Below are 26,102 nucleotides of genomic sequence, written 5' to 3'. Positions count from 1 at the left end.
TATTTTCTATGGCGAAAAAAAAAAAAATATATATATATATATATATTTTTTTTTTTCTTTTCATTTTTTTTTCGCCATAGAAAATAAAAATATAATTTGTGCACTAAACTTAACTGTTAAACTTGTTCCCTGTAGATTACGTTTCGACTTATTCTCACTTATGAAATCCACAGAATATGTAAACCATGAGTTTTTTTTTTTTTTTTTTTTTTTTGCATACAACTAATAAGTTTATAAATAAAGAATTAGCTAACATTTATGCTATGACATAAAGCAGCAGCTATATTTGCTTGGCATTGCTAATCTGTCCTTTGGACAGGATTATGTTCAGGCCAGCCAGCTAACAGGCTATGACTGTGTTTAGATTACAAGCCTCATTGCTTAATTCAGATTTTTTGCTCAGAACCATCTTTCTAACTCTGCGGTTCACATTTGTGCGGGTAAGTGACTCATTAAGCGAACGATCCTGAAGCTACTTGCATGCACACCTCCTAATAACAATAACGTCACATGAATGAACTTAAACAGCAAACAAACTGACCAGCAGAACAAGTCTTTGTCACATATATTATTTGCTCTAAACACCTCTCAGGTGCTCACAGGAAGACAAAGGCAAAAAGGCCAGAAGATTTGCTTTTGCACCATTTACTGAATGATGGTGCACGTGAAAGTGGTTCAGATATGATTGGTGTCCATCAGGTGTCCACACAGCTCTGAATGTTACAGTGGACCAAAAAACAAAATCAGATTTGTCCGCCTACAACCTGGTAATGTGAACAGATTCCAGATATTCATAGAACAGGCTTTAATTTAATTTTCAATGCAAAGCTGTAACATGCAAGGTGTTTAATTTAGACCACAATTTGCATTATCCCAGACTAGGAAACATAACACCACTGCTAGCTTGGTGGTAACCTAACTGTGAAGATTACATTTGGGAGCTAATACTAAATTAGAGGTAGTAACCAGTTCAAGGACAACTAAGCAAATTGCAAGGTAAAACACACTGACCTATATTACAGGTTACTACTCCCAAGTTAGCCAATCTATAAAGCTCTGATGTTTGCTAACCTAACCATTAAATTTAGCATTTTACAATGATTTGCATGTGGCTACTGAAAAGGTCCTATCAGACTGCAGAAACTGCATGGGACTTCTTAATAATCCTTTGTGATTCATCATCAAGAAATAACTGACCATAATAAAACATGCATTGACAATCTCCATAATTTCCCACAAAATATATTCGGGATAATTTCTACTATGTTGTGCTATGAAACTGTTTAACAATTCTGCAATCACAACCCGTCTTGCTTTGCCTATTTTAAGTGTTGCCTACTTCACATCAGTGTCACCTAATTGTCATGTTTTCACAATCAACGGCAAGTTCTGTCAGTCATCTGGAAAGAACATAACTCTGAAAGAGTAACTTGGAGCTGAATGCGGCACACAAATCTTTCCAGCAAAGATCTGAGAGTATGCGGACCTTCTCATATCATTAACGTGATTCCATTATACTTGCCCTAGAGCTTTGTAAGTGGGAGCATCATAAAAATCCAGAGATCATAAAGTATTTTATGCACCACTGATTTCTCATGCTTTTGTGCTCTACCTATGCAGGAAGAGATGTGGAGTGGATCAATAGAGGCTGAATCTTGGCAACACTGCAGTATATAAAGTGCTTGCATGCTTGCAAGACTCTAGCTTCTTTCTGAATTAATGCAACAGATGTTGCTCTACACCTTATTCTTGTAGCAGACATGAGCAACATTACATGTCCTTTCAGCCAATAAAATATGCCATGCCAAAATCACTCATCCAAAGAATTAAAAATCTCAAACTAGTAAACAGGCTTGTTCAACATGGACGATATTCCATACTAGATTATAATACTAGACACTACAATACCCCTTAAAGTGGTCAAAGTTCTGCACAACAGTTGTCTGAAGAGTGGAATACCTCTAAAATTAGAAATATATCAACTGATGCCAGAGACAGTTTTTATATTTAAGTTTTATGATAGTTCTGAGATAAGATTTTGGCCTAAAACCACATTTATGGTAACATATGCAGGCTGTGAGTCAAAATAGCTTGCAATGAAAACTTCTTTTTTCAGATTTACCACCATTATATAATGCCCATTACATTTAAAACTTTATTTATGTTGTAGCCTTTGCAACTCCTGGTTCATACGACCAACAAGGACCAACAAGGTGAAGAAATTAGAGTCAGTAGAGTCAATTAACCACTTCACACCAAACAACTGAATGATTTGAAACCACTCCATGACACAAACAGGGAATTTTCTATCACTGAAAAAGAAAATTCAAGGAACACAAAATAAGAAAATTTGCACTAGAACGCCAAAGAGGAAGACAGGTGGACTAAAAAAAATGTTTTTAGGATTACTTGGATTATGAGAAGCAAAAAATGCAACCAACCTCTAAGACTGAACTTCGGACATGTGGAAAACATATTCCTGCCGATATCTTTGAAAAACTGAAAGCAGCCTCCTCAAAAGAATGGAAGATATAATTAAGGCAAAGAGTGGACACCAAGTATAATGAAAAATGATATTTAGTTTTGGAGGCTTCTGTACATTTGTTTCTTAAATATATATTTTCTGCTTTTGAACTAAATGGACATTTTGGCTTGAAAATATATGAAGTGTGGTCTCTGACTTTTGCACAGTAATGTATAAAAAGCTGTCAATTCAACTAGATTGATTTTGGAATGTTATAACTGATCTGAATAATAACGTTAAGGATTGGACTCAAAGGATTGGTTTTGGGGAAATAAAAATTCTGAGGTTATTTTTCAAATGAAAAAATACCAAAGTTTGTTTTGTTGAAATTAGAGTCAGTAGAGCCAATTAACCACTTCACACCAAACAACTGAATGATTTGAAACCACTCTATGACATAAACAGGGATTGTCTGGCTGCTTGTCTAAAGTCCTTCATAGAAACCGTGAAATGGTTCGACAAGGCATACACTGTCACTTCTCAAACAGTTCGAACACATCTGGGCTGATCGGTTCCGGAGAATGAAAGGAACAAAAAGTGATTTTAATGACTTTTCTGTGAGTAATTTTTTTAATTCAAATTTTTTTGCCTTGGTGAATTTAATTTAATCTCCACTAGGGATGTGCAGATACACTAGTACTCGGTTAACCATCTGAGGTGCCAGCTTTCGAATACCGAATTCATTATTTGGTTATTTCATCACAGGGAAACAGAGAAAACATACCAATGACAGCACTGTTTAATTGAATTGACCATACTATCATGTTTTAAAAGACAAAATGAGACATTTTCTTGTATTTAAGGTATATTGTTTGATACTATGAAACAGGAGCGTGAGCAAGTTGCCAAGGGTGCCTGTTGCCAAGGACATGACTGAGAAGGCACAGATGGCTGTGGTGCAGCTGTATCACTACCTGGGCTAACTCCAGCTGATGTTAGCTAGGTCCAGCAACAGAAAAAAAAAAAAATATATATATATATATATAGTTTAGAACTTGTCATCTTCCTGTCATATATATATATATATATATATATATATATATATATATATATATATATATATATATATATATATATATGACAGGAAGATGACAAGTTCTAAACTACATTGTTACATTGATGACACTTTAACAATCAGCTTTTATGATTTTGACTAAATTGATGTAGAACACTTACAGAAGCTGATCAGGATCATCTGAGATTTGGGCTCACATCACGCAAAAATAATGATTCCTTGAATCTCATTTGCACATTGCAGGCTTCTGCGATATCATTCTTGCAAAAGCCAATATCACAATAACAATTAAAATACAATATTTTGTGCAGTCCTACTGGCGAAGGAAAAAACAGCTAATTATGTCTATTCTAAAGGCGCAACCCTGCACAACTCAAAGTATCACAAAGTCATGGAGAAAGCAGAGCAGCTGGGTTTTAGTTTTTAACTCGCATTAAAACTCCTACCATTCACCCACGACTTTATATAGACGAAGCTGATGGAGGGTAAAAAAAAGAGTGGTGTGATTTATAGCACATCTACTTTTTTTGTCAAAGCTTTGGAGGTTTGCTCTATAAATATGTATTTGTGAGTCTTCTTCCATTTCATCCACATTCCTCACAAATCTGGGACTTAAATAACTGCCCAAATGCTTCCTCCGCTCTAAATCCACATCCTTCATTTCTCCTCGCTGTCATCTTTTCCTGCGCTGCTCAATGTCGCGCTTACAGTGCAGGTTATGATTTGTATTTGGGAGGCAAGCTCTACACGAGCGCTAACACCCTTGAGGCAAAAAGCATTAAGGCGCTTCCAAGAAGAAGGTAAGACACATTAACAAAAAAAGATGAAAAGGCAGTCCATAATTTTAGAGGAAAATAGCAGCGGATTTTGTGTGCGTGGACGAAAAGACAGGCAGTAATCAACATGTCCCCTGATCGAGGTGATTAAGATCGTAGTGATAAGATTACCACCCAACAATCAATGTAATTTCATAACGCGCACCGCGGCGATTAACACATTTGTGCATGATTATTTGTTGATGCAATTCTGAAAGCTCTGCTGTTTCCCTTAATTAGCCAGGGTGAGGATTGGCGGGGAAAAAGCGACCTGCCTTTGATTAGAGCCAGACAGGGCTGCTTCATACAGAGAGACCCCCTACCTGCAAAGCTGCCTCCCTCGCAGGCTCTTGCTGCTTACTGCGCCCACAGGAAGAGCAGGGGAGGGATGAGAGAACACAACAACAACAGAGACAGATGAACATGATGTGCAAAAAACACAAAACAAAAAACAGAATGCAATGGAGTGAAAGCAGAACAAAAGGTGCACATAATGACATACAAGTTGCAATGGGGGGTATCATTATACAGGTATAATAATGCCTTAGTCCTCATATACTGCATCGAGGGAAGAGCTAGAAATGTAGATGTGATTTAATATTACACATCATCTGAAGGAGGGAAAAAAAATGACTAAAAATGAATAAAACCTTCAAGAGAGTTATACTACAGCAGTTACAATGCACAACCGCAGTTGCAACCATTTCAAGGAACCAGCAAGTACTGTTTACTTCTGTAGGGTAGACATACAGTACTGTGGAAAAGTCAGAGACCACTCTTTTGTTTAAGTTATTCATTTTTTTAGGATACAAGAGACAAGCTAATTCACTTGCATAAGGAAGGGGAAAGTCATAAGTAAGTAAATAAAAGCAGGAGTTTTCAAATTTGTTCAGATCTGAAAAAAATCCAGAAAAAGTGTTTCTGTCCATTCTTCCACTGTAAGAAAACAACTTAACTCAATCGGTCTAAATGGATGTGTAGCTGTGAAGAAACTATCACTGAAAAAGAAAATTCAAGGAAAACAAAATAAGAAAATTTGCTCTAGAACGCCAAAGAGGAAGACAGATGGACTAAAAAAAAAAACTAAATTTGTTTTTAGGATTACTTGGATTGTGAGAAGCAAAAAATGCAACCAACCTCTAAGACTGAACTTCAGACATGTGGAAAACATATTCCTGCCGATATCTTTGAAAAACTGAAAGCAGCCTCCTCAAAAGAATGGAAGATATGATTAAGGCAAAGAGTGGACACCAAGTATAATGAAAAATGATATTTAGTTTTGGAGGCTTCTGTACATTTGTTTCTTAAATATATATTTTCTGCTTTTGAACTAAATGGACATTTTGGCTGGAAAATAAATGAAGTGTGGTCTCTGACTTTTGCACACTAATGTATAAAAAGCTGTCAATTCAACTAAATTGATTTTGGAATGTTATAACTGATCTGAATAATAACGTTAAGGATTGGACTCAAATGACTGGTTTTGGGGAAATAAAAATTCTGAGGTTATTTTTCTAACGAAAAAAAAATACCAAAGTTTGTTTTGTTGTTATTTTGTGTGTGTATCACTGTAAATTGAGCCTCTAGTTATATTTGTGCATATACTGTATTACTAAAATAAATAATTCTGAATCGTACCAAAACAAGCGATTTGAATTGTGGTGAAACTTGAGATTCGGTGATGCATTGATTAGTTCACTAAAGAACTGTAATCAAATCGAATCCTTCGGAGGTCAGACATCTATACCCCAACTCTAGAAAAAGAAAATAAATAAATAAATCAAATGTCACCAACACAAAAAAAATGGAAAAAGTGAGTTGTGGAGAGACTGACTGGAGGAAGCTCACAGCACTGTTTAAAATCAGAAGGTAGGGATAGAGGTGGAGGCTGCGAGTGGAGCAAGGAGAAGTGAACCTGCAGAGACTTAAGGAGGTAGTGGGTGGGAGGGCTGAAGAGAGTGACTCACACCGCAAAGTGGATTCACTGAGTGGATGGAGGGAGGGGAAAAAAATGGAGGGGAAAAATGTCTTCTCCAAGAGGAGAGAGAGAGAAAGCCGTGTGCCAAGCCGTGAAAAATAACAAGAGAGCCTGAAACAACTGTAAAAATGGCAATCTGTCCTGAGCTTTAATAAAAAGAGGGGGTGGTGAGGTACATGATGAATTATTTCTCTTCCTGTATAATGAAAGATCAGGATGGAAGCACTATGGACCCTGTTACTCAAGTAAATTAATCTTTCCATTGATACGTCTAGGCGTAGACTACGCTGGGTGAGAAACTACAGCGCCAGAAGGCAACAGGCCTCAGTTGAGGCTCTCCTCAACCAATAACTATCAAAGGAAGTCATTTAGAAGGAAGGAAATGTGTGTTAAAATAACTTATCTACACAACTGTACCCACAAAGGCAGCCAAAAAAAAAAAAAAAAAAAAGAGCAATCAATTGTAGGTAGCAGGTACGGTTCGTTCCACACCTTGTGCTAAAATACAGAACATTTTCAAAGGCCAGCAATGTAAAATCAAAATGTGTGTACAGTGCAATTTGACCGGTAATGAACATGACTTGTCTTCCTTGACATTACTTGTACAAATTTCTGCAGGCCAAACCTATGAAAGCATGTGTTCATTCTTGAGGCCATAATCAAGAATAGACACAAGGGTAGATGTCATTGTTGATATAATTATTTATTAATTCTTTTATGGTGCCATAATGTTCTTGCCTTTCCCGGCCATCTGTCCCCAGTGAGGTGTCGCCTGCACGTTCTGTTGTGCAAGGCCCTCGAGGAGGGAGGAAGGAGGGACGAAAGACACCAAGCATGAGGCAGAGCAAAGAAAGAGTTAGGCACACATCCACCGACACTCGGCTTCTGCTAATAACTGAGAATGCCTCACAGGCAGCCCGCAGCCAGCTGAGTCTACAGGGACCCAATACTTCTGTCAGTTCTTTGGACCGTAGTCATTACCTTGACAAAGTTATCATCATGAGCACCGGGTTCAACCAGACTACACCATGTGCATAACAAAATGAGGGTTGTAGCGTCCATGCAAAAAAAGACAGAGAGGACTGCATTTTCAAGATTGTATTTTCACACCATAGCTAATACAAGGCGAAAGGAAAAGCAAGATAAATGTATTTAACATCCATCCCTAAAGAACTCTTTAATCAGCTGGCACACAACTTCATAAACAACCAAGTGATCTTCAGCCATTCTGCTGGTTATTGTTTTCACACACACATGGTACTCACAGGGTGGAAAGATGACACAAAATTCCTACTTAAGGGCACAACTGTAGTGAGAAATCACTTGAATACAAATAAAAGCATAAAAAATAATTACTCAAATAAGAGCAAATAAGGTGTTTACTGAAAATTATACCTAAAAAAAAGGTTCAATGCTCAAGGTTTCACTGGGTTCATTAGCCCAGTGCCTCAACATCAGAGGGAACACGATTTTCTCAGATTAAAGACTCTAAATGTATTACAAGGATTACTTGAATTGTGAGAAGCAAAAATTTCAACTAAAGACTGAAAAACTGAAACTGAAAGTCTCCTGAAGAAGCTGCAATAAATGCAAAGAGTGGACATGCTGTATACTGAAAAGGCTGAGGTTGAGGCTTCTGTGTGTATGAATCCCATGCATGAAAGACCAACAACCAATAAAAGCTGAGCTGAACCGAATGCCAAAAAGTTGACTTCTCCAATTCCACCACTATGATGATACTAATTTCCACTAGTTCCTCTATCTCAATTGCAGACAACTACCACAGCAGTCTATGCCTCAATGTTGTCCATCATGTTTGTTTTGATCTCGCACCCATGATAAATTCTGCAAAATCTCAGATTATTGGCAGTCTGAGAGCATGTGAGTGAACTCTGTAATGATTATTAAACATTTCAATATTTATGTTAAATACTGTATTTACAAACAAGCAAAAACAAAATTACCATGACGACTCAAGGTTGGAGGAAAAATGTACTCAAGTAGTGTAACGAGAGCAGCTGTACACAATTGGCACCCACACAACCTCAGTGCTGCACCTGATGCTGCTTTTGCACTAAGCCCACATTGTTAAGCCCATAAGCACTTAAAATGCACAATACTCTCAGGCTAAATCCAACCCCCCCCCCCCCCCCCCCTTACTTTTACTAAGACCTTCTCATTTTCATGTGTTTTCTTCCCATATCTAAGTCTTTTCCACCAATGGACTCCCCCTGGAACTCCGTTTCCCGGCCTCCTGCACAGATCTTCTTCAGCTGACGGAGTGCTGGGAGTAGGGAGATGGATGTGGCTGTGGGGCTGAAGCTACAGGACTTCCTGAGGGATGCTTTCTCATTAGCGCAGACGAGGAGTGGGGGGCTCTGATCGCCTGCCTCCTGCCTGGCCCCGCTCCAGTACACTTATCCAAATCTAATCCGGTACATAGCGGCACAGAGGAGCACTTAATTATGGCCTGAGATGCACTTCAAAACGCACGCCTGCTCACCATCAGCCACGCACAAAACTCCCAGGAACAGCCTTCGTGGACAGGATGGAAATACAGAGAAGACAGGAATGCACGAGTCTTTCCGTGAGGTACTTCAAATGTAATACCGTAATGTGTGACAGGGATGACACGCTCTCCGTTTCTATCATGTAAAGAAGTAGGTTAGGTGTGTCAAGTAAGTACTGCAGCAAAGTCAGCTCTGAAGCTTGAAGAAAGCTACTCTGAAGCAAGAAGCAGGGTGTTGCATTAATTGAACAGATACCATGAACAAAAGACCTACTATCTCCAGCTAATCTACTCCAAGTCATACAGGGCCAGTATTTGATGAAACAATGTCAGAAACATCCCATTCCACTTATAACCAAAAAAGAGCAACATTTCAGAGTTAGAAAGAAATCATAGTCTTTTTTGTTTCCCCTCGGTGTACACCACATGCTCATAAAGTAAAGCAGGCAGCATTCCATACATCAGTAAAAACAGACAAAAGAGGATCAAAGCATCGGAGGCCTCCTGCCTTCCTGCAGCTAGCTCCTCCACCTGAGTAAACAACGGGGCTTTCATCTTCCCAATCCGGCCGCCTTGGGCAGAGCGAGAGCGGGGTGCCACTCTCTCGCCTCTGTCTGTGTGGATTACCATTCAACACACTCACACCCACACGCAACCGACGCAAGGCATGAAGGTATGCGTGCCTCCCTGAGCCTTTTTGCCCTCCATCTTTGAAGCACTGGGTCTGGGGGATTAAATATAAAATAGATGTGGAGCTAAGATTGAGGTCGGGTTTAAGCATCAAAACTGGAGGCGATTACAGCGTGAAAGACGAGAACCATGTACAAAGTCAGAACATATCAGATATATTGCCTGTCAAAAGATTGGCAATACCTATGTTTTCATTATGTTTTCCATTTATGAGCATTCAGTTGACAACAACATACACTAAACACTAATTAAGTTAATGTTTACTACCACACGGGAAAATTCCACCTTGGGAATAACGCGATGCCCGACACCTTTCAGGTGTTTAAACCACCTTCAGGGCAGAAGAGTTTCAGTTAAACCTATAAATCCATAACAGACTTGTAAGTTACAAGGATTTTATCATAATTAAGGGTCACTGTTGCTTTGCTTTTTTAAATGGTGATGAAATACAATATTAAAGGTAATAAATACATTCTGATTAGGCTTATTTTGTCCACTCAAATAGCTATGACATATAGCCAGTTGTGGACAGTAACTAAGTAAACGTAATTTGTTACTGTACTGAAGTAGTACTACAGATGCAGTAAAGTAAAGGAAAACTCATTTGTGAACCTGAGTTTAATTTTAATAGATATCAGTACCACTAATTAATGACATTCTATTAAAAGATTGGTTTATCAAGAGTGACACTGGAGTATTCTCACCTAAAATGAGTTAATGAAGCAAGAGTCCTGTTACAAAAATGATAACAGGAAATCAGTCATAATTAATCTTTTAGTACTTTTACTTTTAACACTTGAGTACATTTAAAGGCAAATACTTTTGTACTTTTACTCAAGTTGAGGTCTAGAGTAAGGACTTCTACTTTTACTGGAGTAAGAATTTACCTTGGGTAACTCTACTTTAACTCAAGTACATGATTTGTGTACTTCGTCCACCTCTGCATATAGCTATCACAAAATGCACTGCATTTTAAATGGGAAAAAATCTTGAGTCAAATTAGAGCTAGTAAGACAAATTACTTGTGATTAAGTACAAAAACTAATGTGATTATTCATAAATCAATCATTTGGATCAGCTTAGACCCCTAGATAAAATACACCAAAGCTCAATTTATAATTTAACTATGAATAACTGCAATGAAGTGCAATAAACAATTCTTCTACCAAGCAATTCAGAATTCAACTGATGTGTACGATCATATGCGCATGTGAAGTACTTTACAGTGGCTCCATCAGGGATCAGATATTAGAAAAGGAAGCATTGAATATACAAGTGTGTTTGGAAAAGAAAACAGTCAAATCATTATTAAGGCAAATTCTACTCTTCATACCAAGACAGACAGTTTGATGAAAATGAAGCTGAATGTTGCAAAACGCCCAAAGTAGGTTAACAAAACCTTTGCAGGTATTTGTTCTTATTTACTTGAAAACATAAATGTAACTTTAACATTTTAAAAAGAGGGCAAGATACACTTTTGATGTGCAGTTTAGAAAAACATGTTTGAGGCAGAAATGGAACTGTTTGCCGCAGTGACAACTATAATATTCTTAGTGTCATTAGTGAGTAAAAAAAAAACCCAGACCAGAATTAGCATACCCACAGGAACAAGTAGAAGGCAAAGGTAAATGAACAAACTATGAGATGAAGTAAATGTGAAGAAAACGGAAGAAGAAAAGGAAGAAAGGAGACAGAGAGACACAGAGACATACTGGAGGCTGGCAGGCAAGAGTTGCGGGTGGCTTTGCAAAAGGCATGGTTGTTTGTGCAGGGAAAAAGAGGCCTCCAAAAAGCAGGCGGGAATCCAGGAGCATCAGTGAGGGAGTAGGAGTGCCCAGCTCTGGGGGCAGTTGCATGCCATGCTTTTGGTGGAATCACCACACGGCAAACTGACAACACAGAGGAAACTCACACGGCTGCCTGCGAGACGGGACAGAAGCAGAAGCAGAAGCGCTGGCACGTGCCCGGCCCTGGAATCGAAGCACACGCATCTTTGGAGCATGGTTAGTCAGCAGCCCACACAAACACACAGCCACAATATGGACAGCATGGTCAGTGTGCAGCACATGGGAGCTCCAGCACCCTCTGGAGAGATCTACAGAACTCATTTCACCTCAGCTGTTTGGCCTGTCCTGCTAACCTCTTTAACCGTAAGGTTGGCTTTATGCGCTAGAAGTTCCACACAACGTTAGTTAGTTAAAACCTTGCGTTGTATAATGTAAACATCCAACAATTTACTTGAAACTATTCACCCAACATTTTATAAAACAATTTTCCCAAAACACAAACAACAATTATGTACCATATGATGGTGTAAAGCAATATCAGTGACTCAAACTGATTGCAAATGAAACATTATAGACAAGAAAGTACCAATAAAAATGATAAAAAGATGCAAATATAGATTAAATAACAAATCACAAATTGTTTTATACAGCTAGAAAGACAAAATATCTGAAAATATTAGCTGTTAATCTTGTTATCTAGTAAAATAATTGAATAAGTCGCATACAACTCTGGTTATCTATAAATCGCTTTGTATAACTACCAAGTTACACATAAATGGTTTCACGCAAACTTCACTTGCAGATGGCTGAAAGTTTCACATGGAAAGCCAGCCTAAGGGCCTGTACATGATCCCACACTTTAATCCTTCACTCTCAAAATTACACAAATTACATATTAGTTTCACAGTAGTTGGCACAGCAGTTACTGAATAATAACGCTGCCTTTATGGCTAATTCAGAACTAGGAAGGTCCGCTTCTCATTTGGAAAGTCAGAGATTCTCAAAAAAGTTCCAACTTTTCCAAACTGTAATTCCATGATCAGACAGTCACTGTACAAGCATGAAAAATTCCAAAAATAAAGCATGGCAAAAATAGCGGTTTAAGCTTTTTAAGCAGGCTAAGTAAACAGGGTCTGTGGAAGATTTTTTGAACAAACCCCATGCTTTCACATCACTTCTGTTGCAATTAGCCGTTAATTAACGACTTTAAAAATGACGCACTAACCTAACTCTCTATTTTCAGTGTAGAAATAGTATTTGAGAGGTTTTAGGCTCACACAGCAGCCAAGCACACACTATAGCATACTATGAGTGTTCCATTTTTTTACAGACCTCAAACAGTTGAGGTTGTGGGAATGCTCTGAAGTGGAAAGCAGAAAGTTCCAAGGAAGGTTCAGAGTTCCGAGATGTCATAAGCACAGCAAGTCCTAAGATTAATAACGGAATAATATGTTTAAGGTTCAAGGAGTTAATGCAGAGGGCTGTGTTTGCCTCACCATCATCCTCTTGAGTTGCTTTACGGGTGCTGGCCAACGCAGAGACGGCAGAGCCAGTAAAAGTTGATGGGTCATGGTAAAACAATCATAAAGCTCCTATTCCCTGTTCACGGCTCCAATAGCCCTCGCTCCACACCTGCACATAGGCATGCAGATGGCACTGGTGGAGAGGAGGGAGAAAGACTGAGACAGCGGAGCTCAGACAGCTGGCATTACATCACCCTGAATGAGGTCTCTGCCATTACCATGGTGTTCCTGTCTGATCACATGACTTTGGGAAGAATTGCAGTAAAAAAAAAAACAAAAAAACGTGGCTTCGATGAGGGCGGTAACTCATTCACCTGAGCACGGATTTGAGTGGCCTCAGCAGAAATGTGAAGGCAAAAATAACTGTATACACACAGTACAAAATCTTATTCCACAAAATTGTAAGTTTTCTGTTTTAGCTTACCGCTGTAATTTATTCATATGTTCAAGCACAAGTTACAGGTTGGGTAGTTTAACTGTTGCCATATAGCCTGTGGCTGCTGTTGCAGACGGGTTGCCAGTTAAGTGAGAAGCAGAAAGAATCTTGCAGCATTATGATGGCGGGTTTCTAGCTATTTCTGCACCACTTTAATAAACCCATATCCTCTGTTAATAAGCTGGCACCTATGTACAGGACTGTCCAAAAATCATAAATCACTGCTCATTTATATAACTTCCAGTCAAAATGGCTATTAATTACAAGTTATTCATTTTCAGGAGATATTTCTGAGGAGATTAGATACAAGATAATAGGATATAAGAAGGGGACGGTCAGTCAAAACAGGTTGAGTTTCCAAAACTCTACATTTACAGACTTTTAAAATACATGGATAAAATGGGACGCCTAACAACCAACAGCAATAAACAAACAGCCCTTAGAGCTTTCATATTTGAGAGACAGGAGAACATCAAGCTCCACTCTTGCTATATATCTAAAAGAAATCCATATGTGTTTCTAATCATCCTGCAACTGTGAAAATAAATGCTATGGGTCTAAAAGGATGTGTAGCTGCCAAAAGAAAATCTGCACCAGAAGACTGAAACTGGACATCTGAGACATGAAGTAAGGTATATAGGCTGATGAATTTAAATGTGGTCTAAACCCAACATCCATAGTCTAATGATGAGTCTAAATGTGTAACTGGAATTACTGGATTGTGAGAATCAGAAAATACAACCAATTTCTAACTGTGGAAGTGTTTAAAGAAGCGAAAAAAACCGAAAGCGAAAAAAAAAAGTGAAACATTGAGTAGTTTTCTGTTTTCTGCCATTGTTTCTGATGTTTGATGTATATAATAGCTATTTCAAAATCCATTAAACAAAGGCTTGTCTCTGTACTGTACACTGAAGTGTACATTATTAAATTAGCTATTTAGTTAGACTAGCATATGACAGCAGAAGAGTGTTTTGAGAGTCTTCTGCATTATATATATATATATATATATATATATATATATATATATATATATATATATATATATATATATATATGAGTAAGAAAATCACATTTAATTGTAATAAGTTAGTTTTGCCCTTCATTTGTAATGATTGACTTCCGTTATTGTTTAGTGTTGGAAATCATTAGCTAGAAGATAGTAAGATCATTTGTTAATTGCTAAATTTGTTAAAATGTCTGTGCAGAGTACAGAAGGTTTGAGTTAAAGAAAACACACACACACACACACACACTTTCTTAGCCGCTTATCCTTCTGGGTTGCACGGTTAAAGGAAATATTGTAACTCAAATATGCACTTATTATTAACTGAATTGTCCACTGTAGAAGTTACGATGACTTTAAAAAAAAATTCTGTTAATTTTCAGCCATCACATTTTCTTTTTTTTATGGATTCTTTTGTCACAGAGCAGAGGACAAAATTACATAGAATAATTAGTTGAGAATAGAGTCACTGATAGTGCTTTTCTTATCAGAGCTAATGATGATATACAATTGTTCACAAGTCTTCCCACCCTAGGCTTGATCAAACATTCGATAACAGGGGTACTCAGGCCAATTCACTGAGTGTTGTAATGTCTACAGATACTTATTTCAGCCCTGCACAATGCCACCTGATTTTGCTAATGAGCTCATCTCCTAAACAAAGAAGCGAGCATAATTAGTGAAATCAAGTGCTATTGTGTAGGATGGGAATGAATAATGATACACATCACAGCCAAGGACTATGGTTTGAGTAACCTATCGTGATGGAACAGATTTTTAACTTTTAAGTGCAAGCACACTAAAGACAGGCTATTACAGCTCTCTATGCATGTAATCCCGGGAAGCCCTGCTCTCATATTCTGACCACACTTAGGAACATGCTGAGAGTAAAGCAGTCTGTGCTTGAACAACGGAGCTCCAAGTTTAACATCTGTGGACCCAGACTGAAAGATGAGATAAGCCTCAGCTTGAGTCTTCGTGAGCAGACAAATTGTAGACAAATTACAAAAAAGATGATGAAAAGATGGGTTAGAAAAAGAGCTAAAAAAAAAAAAAAAAAAAAAAAAACTGGCCAGGACCAATGAACTTGTAGGCACTGGAGATACCCAACAAAAACTTATCAACAGGTGTCCTCTAGCAGCAGAGCTGACCACTGATCAATCTCTCACAACCATCTCCTGCCCATATAGATCCAACTGTCTGGCCCAGTATCAGCTACAACTTATTCTGGCTGGAAGGGGCGTTCCATTTGGCTAAATATTCAAGCGCTTTAATGAGCTGTCACTTCTCTAAATAAGATTTATGACTGGGAGGGAAATCTTGAAAAAACAGAAAGGAATCCATAAAACTTCATATCTATGCTACAGAGCGAGGACTGCCAGAGTAAATGAGCTCCTAAGTGCTTTTGCATTTTCCAGGGAAAACTGGAAATTAAATGGCTTAAGCCGCAAACCAGACAAAAGGGTAACCACAAGCAGAAAGGTGGCGGGAGCTGTAAGTGGAGTTTGTGGCTTTAGTTCTTTAAAATGTTGGCAAACACAGCTTTTTCTTCAGTGATCCTTTTTTGATGCTTGTCCTTTCTCTCCAATTAAGGAACAATAAAGAGGTATTGACCCTTTCTTGAACTCAGCAAGCAAGCTTGAGCTCAATTGGATTAAACCTAGTCTTGCACTAAATTGGAATGCCAATAGTGTTTTCACCAAAAACCCTATTTAGTCTAGGCTTAGGCTTAATCATGGTTTGGGAAACTGGCCAAATATGTCATTTGCCAAGTCAACTGTTGTGTAGCTCATGTCAAAGACATGGCGTTCAACATGCCATGTTCTGAGGTTGGTAGGTGGTTGAAGTCAAAACTTCATTATGAGATTCTATTTAAGTTTATTCACCAACAGCTTGCATCTCAGCTGCAAAATCTGGCGAAGAACAGTAACGTTTCAAGAACAAGACAGGAACTCATCATTCTTCTCCCCTCAGTCATCAGTGAGCTTAAAACAGATGAGCTGGCATCAGTGACTTGATCTAGCTCTTTTGCGCCCTGGCCAGGGCTCTTTATCATTCATAGGCTCTTCATTGTGTGAACCCGGCCAGCTCTGCTGCGTGCGAGGTCCGGGCAGTGGCAGTACGGGACTTTGAGAAGTCTTTGCTGCGGCTGCTGGAAGAGAGTGGGGCCGGTGTGTACAAACGAGGCCAGTCTGCTCCCTCTGGTGCTCTGTGGCTCAACAGAGGACATAGAACCTTCGCTAGTTCTCCCCTTCAGCTAATTAGCTCAGTAGGAGAGAGGCGGGGTGCTCCAGAAAAAAAAAAAAAGAGAACTAAGGAAAAAGAAAAAAAAATGAATTGACCTCCTCAAGTCAAAGAAGCCTTAGAAATAGCTGACCCACTTGTAGACACACTTTCAAATATTTGTGTGTCCTCAATACAGTAACCTATATAGCGGTGCACTTGCATCAAGTGGAAGCACAACTCCTCTATTGCTGAGCAGGGGAAGTGATGATGGTGTGCGCCGCACACAGGAAGCCCAAGGGTCATGCGTGTGTGTGAGATGCGTGGTTTCTCTTTGCTCACTGATCCACCTTCAAAGCGCCTGAAACAGGCACAAAGATGATCCACTTCCGCCTACTCCACCTTTTACACACTTTCGCGCAAACACTTTTTGGCCCCGTAAGAGAAAAAAGGTGCTACCTTATTGAGAACACACTGTTCATCTTTAGCAAGAACCTAAATTTATGCTGGGGGCTCCTTTTCCTGATGACATAAGTAGCCAATATCAGCAGAATATGTTGGAACAGATATGGGGGTGAATCCTGTAACAAATCTACCCTGAAATAGCTTCTGTATTTTGAAAATAAATGTTCATATTAATTGATACCAAAAAGATTTCAAACTTAGAATATTGTCAAAAAACATACTAAACAGGTAATGTAATCACACCTGGGTATAAAAAAGCAAGGAGACTTGTGTAATGAAACAATGAGAAAGAACTCTGCCTTCAAAACTGGACTAATTGGAGTCTTAAGCCCCCAAACAATTTGATGTTATGTTAAAAGTTGATAACTTTGCTCCTGTCCCAGCTTTTCTGGAACATGCTACAGGCATCAAATCTGGAATGACCGTATAAAATAATAAGGTATTTATAAGATAAAATAAAAAAATATTGCATTTTATACAATTTTCAAATGTAATTATGTAATTTTACAATAACAATACAAGTCAAAAAGAATTAACTTACCATTGCTTTCTATTTTTAATACCATTTCACATACTGTCAAACCGGTTTTGGAATTGAGGTTTGTAGCTCGTTTTCAAGCTTAAACATTTTTGAAGGAGAAATAACCTATTGGTATCAGTATCACCCTATATTCAAAGTGCAAACATCAGCATGGGTAAAGAAAAAGTAGTGTAGTGTCATCTCTAGACATAAGAGATAAAAGAAATGCTATGGTGACATATTTGCATGGTATTATCAGAGCACAATGTAAACCAATTAGAAGAAGTCATTTGAATTCATATCACAGAAGCACATTATCTATAATACAACACTGCAGAGCCTAGTTTGAAGCTAAATGCTGGGGTGGGGGAGGGGGAAATGGCTTGCATCTCCATAGGAGTCCAACCGAAAGTTATTATGAATGAGCGGAGTGGAGCAAAAAAAAAACCTGAATATTTTCAGGGCATTTCACTCTGCAATACATGGATGATTCTATGACGATTACGACGAAAAAAAAAAAAAAAAACAAAAAAAAAAAAAACACCAGCCCAAACACCAATCAGAGCAACAGTCTGCCAGTGAATAAAACGCAATTTCATAAAGTGATAATGCACTACATGTTTTCATATGTAAAACATTCCCAAGGAGATGCCAAAATTCCCAAGATGTTTGCAAGTGGATGGCCATCGGAAAAGTGAGCACAGACAAGGTTTGTTCTTAACGTGAATGTACACTGTTTGCAGCCTAATCTGTTCTTCAGATGTATGGTGCTGAATATGTGTAGCTTAGACACTGATCAGAGGTTTCCTGAAAAGAATTTTAAAGTGCCTATCATACACTTACGCCTGTAAATTATATGGGTTTGCACTTAGATGAACAGTGCTTGAGGAAAAAAACTTCTAGTTACAGGACATCCAAGGAAACGCCGCGTAACTGCTTTATGATTTAAATGACTTTGAGCTTTCTGCTGTGAAATAGTTCTATTCGGCTGCATTATCTGGACCTGAGCATGTACTGCCAGGATTATAGTCTTAGAGCTTTTGTCCGCATAAAAGTTGCCAAATTTAAAAAAAATAGCAGGACAAGGAGACCTGTGTTCAATTAAAAGAAAATTGACAGTGCTCAATGAACCCAGGACATTAAAGTAGCCATTAAGAGTTCTATTATGGTGCAATAATGTGGACTCACCTCTGAGACTGCAAGATCTGTCTGGGTTGTTTTGTCAGCTTTTTGGCAAAGGGGTCTCTGTGCAGCACGGACAGCTTCCTATAAGAAGAAGAAGAAAAAAAAAAACAGAAGAACTTAAGTACAAAATTATGGTGTAGTGTTCCATCACACTCATGTTGCTAGCTCTGCATTGCAAGTAACATCTAATTACGTTGGGTCAAATCCCAGAATATCAAAAGGCTTTCATCTCCCAGCCAAACATATGCTTGAATAGTAAGCTTCTAAAAATAATAAATGTAATGCAGAGAAAAAGCTGCTGGGCCACCTTACCTTGCTAATGGCATCCAGTGAAGATCACAAAAATTGAACAAGGCAAGCCCAGCCAACAGGCTGCTGGACTGAACACTGGGAAGTATTTTATCATTTCTCGCAGTGGTCTAGAGAGCTCTTTTGGCTACAGTACTGTATTTCCTTAAAAATAGAGCAGTTGTTTCTGGCAGTACAGTCTCCCAAGTGATGATGTCAAAAAATATAAATTCTGTTGATCTCAGTTCTGTCAGACAGGAGTGAAATTAGCTACACGTGTTGTGAATAAGCATGTCTATAATAGAGCAGTGGCCAATGGACACATGAGAATGGTCCCTTGCCCACAAAAGGTTTTAAGTAAACTCTGCTGTGCTTTGGCTGAGTGTCATTCCGCTCAGGGGATTTGAGTGACTGGATAACTCTTGTTTGAGATGCACAAACAGGGAAGGCACTGTGCTATTTTTGTACAGACGTTTGGCTGTATAAGAAAAGGAAAGGTGACCTTTAGAGATCTACGTTAAACGTAAAGACGCGTGACTACAACAGAAGGCGTTTTCTGGAAGCATGAGCCCTTCCAATAACACTAGAGAAAGGTTAAAAAAAGTACAGCTGCCTAAAGCCTGCATATCAAAAGCAATCCAAAACCTGTACAACATATTATCTACAAAGCCAAAAAAGAAAAAAGAAAAAATACACAGCTTGTGTGGCAAGTTTACGTAATCAATCCGTTACATGGCTTATCAAAATGGCACATGAATAAAGATTTGACCTTCATCCTCCACGTTGCTCTCTGTAATTGGGAAGGAGAACCATGGCCTTCTGAATTTCATGTGCTTTCAACGAGTCCTCCACAGTCACCTCCACAAATCAAGCCAACAAATATCATATTGTGCATAGAAAACAGTTATGAACTCCTTATACATTACAGCTTAAGCATGATTCTTCATGTGTCCTCTTGCATTTATAGCCTCTTGACTGCCCTCTACAGTTTTAGTTAAGCCCTCCTTCCCTTAGTTAGTATCCCATGCTCTCCCACTCTGGTCTGCTGGCCTATAAATTTAAGCTGGGCCTGTCACATTTCTCCTTCACGTGTCTATCCACTTGCTGTTAGGACATAGAACAATGTGTTTCTCACAGTTAGTGCTGCTGAGCACATATAATGGTACCTTGGTAATGCTGGGTGATGCAGTGTCTGTGGTATTATGCTGGTTCTTGTATTAGACAACATTACTGATTTTTAGTTTTAGTCGAACTGACATAAACTTAATTCCATTGTTTTTTACAACATTTTTGCATACTTCAATCAAGGTAAGATGTGAACAAAGTCATTCAGAGTCATTCAGTTTGATGTAGAATGGTGCAGTGTAGAGAACTAAAAATGCTTTACAACAGTGGTAATGGAAATTGGGGCATCAGCATGTCTATAATGACAATATAGTCACTTTATTTGCCTTTTGAAATGACCTGTGAACCAACTCACAGCTTTTTAGAGGCAAGTAAATGCTTCAGATGTCTGGTTCTTATCACCACTGCTGTGACAATTTTAACTCTGAGTTTCTCTACATTGCACCTTTTCATATCAAATCATTCCAAATGACTTTGTTTACATCTTAATGATTGAATTATGCAGAAAGCTACAAAAATCTAAACAGAAAAGTGGAATTCCCCTTGTAAGTCATTTGCTAGTGGCTTTAGATTGTCCTAAAAGAACAGTTCCAAACACATAAAACAAACAAATAGTAAGTAAGCAAACAATATAGTAAGTAATATAGGTTCCTTTTAGTGTAATTTTAGAGAAGTGGGACAAAACAGGCCAATCAAAATAAGCTAAGATGTTCTTTTAACATATCATACCTACACACATGAGGCATGGGTTCATTAACTTTATAAACACTAACTTAAATTTATCATCTGATCTGAAAAATTTCATGATTTTTTTTTTTTTTTTCATTTTTTCCCAGAACTAGCACATTCAGTGACAGCCAGTGAACCCAATAAATAACCTCCTCTCCATTTTGCTCCAAAATATCTACGTAATTATTTACACAAATACAGTCATTTTGAGTGGACCAGACACCACAATGTCATCTAAAGGACTGCCATACATCAAAAATTAGGCAATAGCAACAAAGGAACTGAAAAAGGCAAACACAAAACTCTTATAATCTCAGCTGTTTGCAAATCGACTACAGCGGTTTTGGCTAAGGAAATGGAGTTGATGTTCTTTGAGGGCTTTGGTTTTCTCACCAGCTCAGCCTGCAGTCGCAAGATCAGCTCATCCTTCTCTTTCAGCTGCTGCTGGAAGGAATGGCTCTCCTCTCTCGTAGGATCCTACAGATATATGCAGAGAGACACGCACACACACACACACACACACACACACACACACACACACACACACACACACACCCTGCTTAAAAGGTTACTACATTATTCAGGCCATCTCTTCCAGTTGGAAACAAGTTCTTTATGTGAGAGCAAAAGTTCCTCTGAATGAGATACCGAATGCTGCGGTTTTGAGCAGACGTTTCGCTTTCCTCCATAAACTTCACATGAACTAGCAGGCACTTTCCTGCGACCTTGTGTTGTCGGCATCTATTATGTGAGCAGGGAGAGGAGGGTGTGGAGGGGGTGCAGCGAGGCAGGAGCTTCAAGGGCACCAGTGGAGGACTGAAAAGGCTGGGAGCGGAGCACGGTGCAAATGCCTCAACAAACGGCCACCCTATCCCTCTTGAAACCTGCGCTCCACCCAAGCATGCACAGAAAACCCAACACAGATTAGACGCCGACTGTACTGGAGTAAGAAAGCCTAGATATTCCCAAGCTGCTGTCCGGACAGGGCTTTATTTTACGCTAGTAACAGGCTTAATCCTGTAAGGTACACATGGTAAGATAACAGCAAAACTTGTATTTCTTGTGCATGCAATTGCTTGATGTTGGGTTACTCACTCCTCTAGACTTCACAGTTTAGAGATTAATGCAAAGAAACTTAAAAGATTAGCACCTACAACGGTGCTCATAGGAAAGCCGATAAAGGCTCAAAAAACTTGCCAGTTTGTGAGTACATATCAGATAAAAACCAAAAACAAGACCAAGGGAAAAAAAAAAAAAAAAAAAAAAAAAAAAAGTGTGAAATGATTGCTCCCAATCCCCCCATGGCACTGGTTTAGTCGTACTACTTTTGGGGCACACCTGAAGGATGGTTTTAGAGATGGCTACCATGAGACTTCATACAGCCACCATTTACACCTTGTCTCATGTGAAGCAGGTTTGTTTTCCTTATATACAAAACATGCCTTGTTGACCATTCACTAACTTTGTTGCGACTGCTGCTTCATCGGGTCTTCGCTAGCATTCATAGTTGTCTGCCCAGCCATGAAACTGAGGCCCGAGCCTGAATTGTACCGGCAACCTGACCAGGCTTGACTGGTATGGCTAAATCTGAAACCCAAACCTGGCCCAATGCTACTCGCAGAGACTAATGAAGGATTAAGGCAGACATGGTTTAATTAACAGAGTGTTTTACTTGTGTTACTAAGCACTTTAGTTAATCAACAGAACATTCCTTGCTGTGATAAACTGATATTTTTCACATCTGTATTAGACTAACAGTATTTATTGTCAGTATATTTTTGTGGAATTGCCGATCGTACCTGGTAGAGAACAGCATCCACTCTCCTCTGATCAACTGTTATCATTAACCCCACTGCGCTAAAGTACTGCTACTTAAAACTCTTTCGGCAAGTTTAAATTTAGAGACCTTTCTGGCTCTTTGCCCTTCCCCACGCAGATGAATCTGAAGATGGCGAACACATTGAAAGAGTACTCAAAGAGAACTCAAACTGAACTTGGTGAAGGACCGTCCCTCCAAGCACATAAACAAACGGTCTACTATCATCATCAGATCTTCATCAGTATAATGCTGATTCTGCATTTGAGACCTAAACATTGAGCCAGACTTTCTTTTTGAGCCTAGGCATGATAACATCCTTTTTATTTTTATTTTAGTTTTTATTTACAGAGCGCTTTTCAGACCAGTTTCTTAATCGTGATTGACTTATAGAAGGTGGCACCGAGTTCCACAGTTTTGAAGCATAATAACTGAAAGATGCCTGCATGAGACGATGTATGACATAGTCCGAAAAACGCTCAGAAAATCCAACCCCTATTTCAGGCTTTACAGAGTGACTCACAGCGGTTTACTTAGTGTGTTTTTTCCCTCCTGTCTCAGTAATGCTACTTCTATCAACTTTAACAAAAAAATCTTGGCACAGCTTTAACAAGAAAGGGGAAAGATATGCTGGAATGTTTTCCACCAACCCGACAAACCCTCTCATCATTCATGATGGCACTGCAACTGACGTACTGTTAAACTTCATCGTCAGCTTCATTCAGGGGCACGTTCACATACTCTTCAGCTTTTCAAACTCAGCTAAACATTATATTAAAGAGAGAGCCGTGCACAAGAGAGAAAATGTACAATAGGTGAAATTTATGCAAGCATATTTGTTCAAATAAAAGCAAATCTTCTGCATAAAAAAACATGTCATAAAAAAACATGTCTTAACATAAACACTGGGTTATCGTATTTAATAGAGGCCTTGTGCTCAAATTTGAAACATATATATGTGTTCCATTTACACAGTCTGTGTCAGAGATGCTTTGTTCTTGTGGCCCGAGACAAAATGTGTTAAAAGGGTTTTATATGTGAAGTCCGCTTACGATATTTGTTGCTAAGTTATTTAATTTCACAAACATTTTTCAACCTCTCTTTATTCCTTAGAATTAGACATACTGCTTTTGCACCGTGACTAAGATACATATGATTAAGATACATACATAAATGACCTCTGATTGCCCTGCACTGTACCTCATTAAAAAAAAGCAGTCCATATCGTAACACTCCTTATAACTTAATGGTACGATGAGTGAATGTTAAAGTTTCAAAGCATACAAAAGTTTCCATGACATAGGCTTCTAAAAAACAGTGATAACATAAAACTGCATTTTTAAGTCATTTTTGAGAGTGCAGAGTTCAAGTAGCACTCTATTGTCTCAAGATGTTGCTCAAATGTTTCAAATTAAAAATCGCCCTGCATCTAACTATTTTAATGAAATGCTCATGTTTAAAGCACCATTTACTCAAGGGTTAGACTTAATCCATGTCCAGAAAATGCCCTGTTATGTAGTGCGGAGTCCTTCATGAAAGATCAGTGAAAAGGATTATGCGCTTCAATGTCACGCACTTAAACTAAGCAGTTCACACACTATTGTTTCGGCTGTAATATGCTCCTTTATTGATGTTACATAAAGGCCTCGAGGGGAGCTGATGTCCCTCTGATGGCACTTGAAAAGTAAATCTGTCCAGCAAAAGCAGCAAAGATATTTTACTCAGAGTGACCGAGTGTCTCCTTTTTACCGCGCCATTTCAACCAGAAAGACAAAGTATGGAGTTTTGAGGCCAGACACTATGATTCAAATGTAATTCTAATTTATATCCTTTAAAAAAATGAAAAGGTCACGTCCTGAGTGAGACGCGCGGTAAACAGGCGCAAAAAAAAAAAAAAAAAAGACGAGCCTCCTCCAAATCCAGGCCTGGGGGGAATATTTAATTATATCTTAATTATAGATGTTCACCAAGAGGCGTTTTATCTGAGCAGTGCCACAGAGGACCTCCAGAGAGCAGTTTGGTCACAGTTGCACATAATTCTGCGCACTCTCTCATACATACACACACACACACTCAGTAAAACTAATGCATTACAGGACAGTGAACAGTGTCTTTAGCGCCATGCTGTAAAGCTGCACCTGAGTGGATTCTCCGTCTGCTTGGCCTAGATTAAACTCTTCAGTGGAAAAACAACCAACAAAGCTCTTCTGTTATGGAACACACGCATACACAGAAAGCTGCTAAATGTTCAGCTCATCAGACACATTGACAGATGCGGTCAAAAATATCACTGATGCAGTTGAAGACTTTCAAAGGTTCCTCAAGGTCTGGAACCAAAGTGGCACTTTCAAAGTTTCATCGGCAAGCCAAGATAAAACTTTAATTTAAGAGTAATCTTAATATATCTATGACTTTTATAAAATCATTAATATCATGTATATTGTTTTAAAAGGGAAAATCCTCACAATGAAGCATGAAGATAACAAGCATAAAACCCTATTTCTTAAAGTTTCATTATTCCAAAATTCAAGCTACCACATGTCTATGCCCCTCTCATCCTATGCCATCATTCTGTCACTGGCCCATTTAATGCAAAATTCTATATGTTTGTGACATTCATGTTCAGACAGCCAAATGTAGCATATAACTTCTGGCCATGTTAAACTGAAGTTCTACGTATCAAAATTTCTGAATAATCAAATGGTTAAAATAAAGACAAAGTCATTCAGAATTTCTAAAGGAACTTAGTGAGTCAGAATTGTTCACAGTGGTGATGATAGGAACCAGACATCTAAAGCATTGAACGTCTCTAAAATCCCCCTCACAGAAAGCTATTAAACGAAATGGTTATAAATATGCTGCCTGATGTCTGAGACTCTGTTTTATGATAAGCTTCTAGTCAAAAACATGCATTTTTAAAATCCATCCATGGGTTTTTAACCATTCAGGGTGTTCTGAGGTAAAATAGTCCCAAAAGGAATTATTTTACCCACTATTTTACCATTATCAACATTGATCATAAAAACTCAGAGGACACGTGTAGGTTCACTGGTGGCTATATGTTTGCTGTAGACATTTTGACCCCTGGTTCCTATCAGAACCACTGTAAAGAAATCAGAGTCGGTAAGTTTCTCTAAAATGAACTTTTGGAACAAAAATTTGACACTTTCAGAATTTTAAATACTACCATTAATATATTTTAGGCAATGGCAAACTATGCCAAAAAAAAAAAATTCACTGCTAGTGTCTCTATGAATACCTTTTTCCCCTAAAGTATTAAAAGCTTGGGTTGTCAATGGAAAATTGTGACCCCTGCACTATGGTATTAGTGTTAAATGTTTTACCAGCCTATATAATCATAAAAAGCCATCCCAGAAGAATGAACTATATAATTAACCATATATAAAACACATTTGTGAGTGCAGGGGATCTCAAACAGATGCTACTTAAATTTTATCACCTAATGATATT

At 38.5% G+C, this 26,102-nt stretch overlaps 1 protein-coding gene across 3 annotated transcripts in view; it reads right to left on the bottom strand.

Annotated features, from left to right (window-relative positions):
• Positions 1 to 26,102, bottom strand: part of ccser1 (coiled-coil serine-rich protein 1) — a 106,241-nt gene that overhangs the window by 33,811 nt on the left and 46,328 nt on the right. For 2 of the 3 annotated variants that reach the window (XM_017710220.2, XM_037535951.1), the window contains exons 8-9: positions 21,209 to 21,292; positions 18,677 to 18,754 (exon numbers count right to left, since the gene is read on the bottom strand). In XM_017710220.2, coding sequence (XP_017565709.2) covers positions 18,677 to 18,754; positions 21,209 to 21,292 — 162 coding nt within the window. Of the gene's footprint in view, positions 1 to 4,677; positions 4,715 to 18,676; positions 18,755 to 21,208; positions 21,293 to 26,102 lie in introns of all 3 variants that reach the window. The other variant, XM_037535952.1, reaches the window with a different exon arrangement.

The sequence above is a fragment of the Pygocentrus nattereri genome, chromosome 28, assembly GCF_015220715.1.
Source record: "Pygocentrus nattereri isolate fPygNat1 chromosome 28, fPygNat1.pri, whole genome shotgun sequence".
NCBI lineage: Eukaryota > Metazoa > Chordata > Actinopteri > Characiformes > Serrasalmidae > Pygocentrus > Pygocentrus nattereri.
Note: the sequence above shows the minus strand (reverse complement) of the source record. Positions and strands in the feature narration are given on the sequence as shown.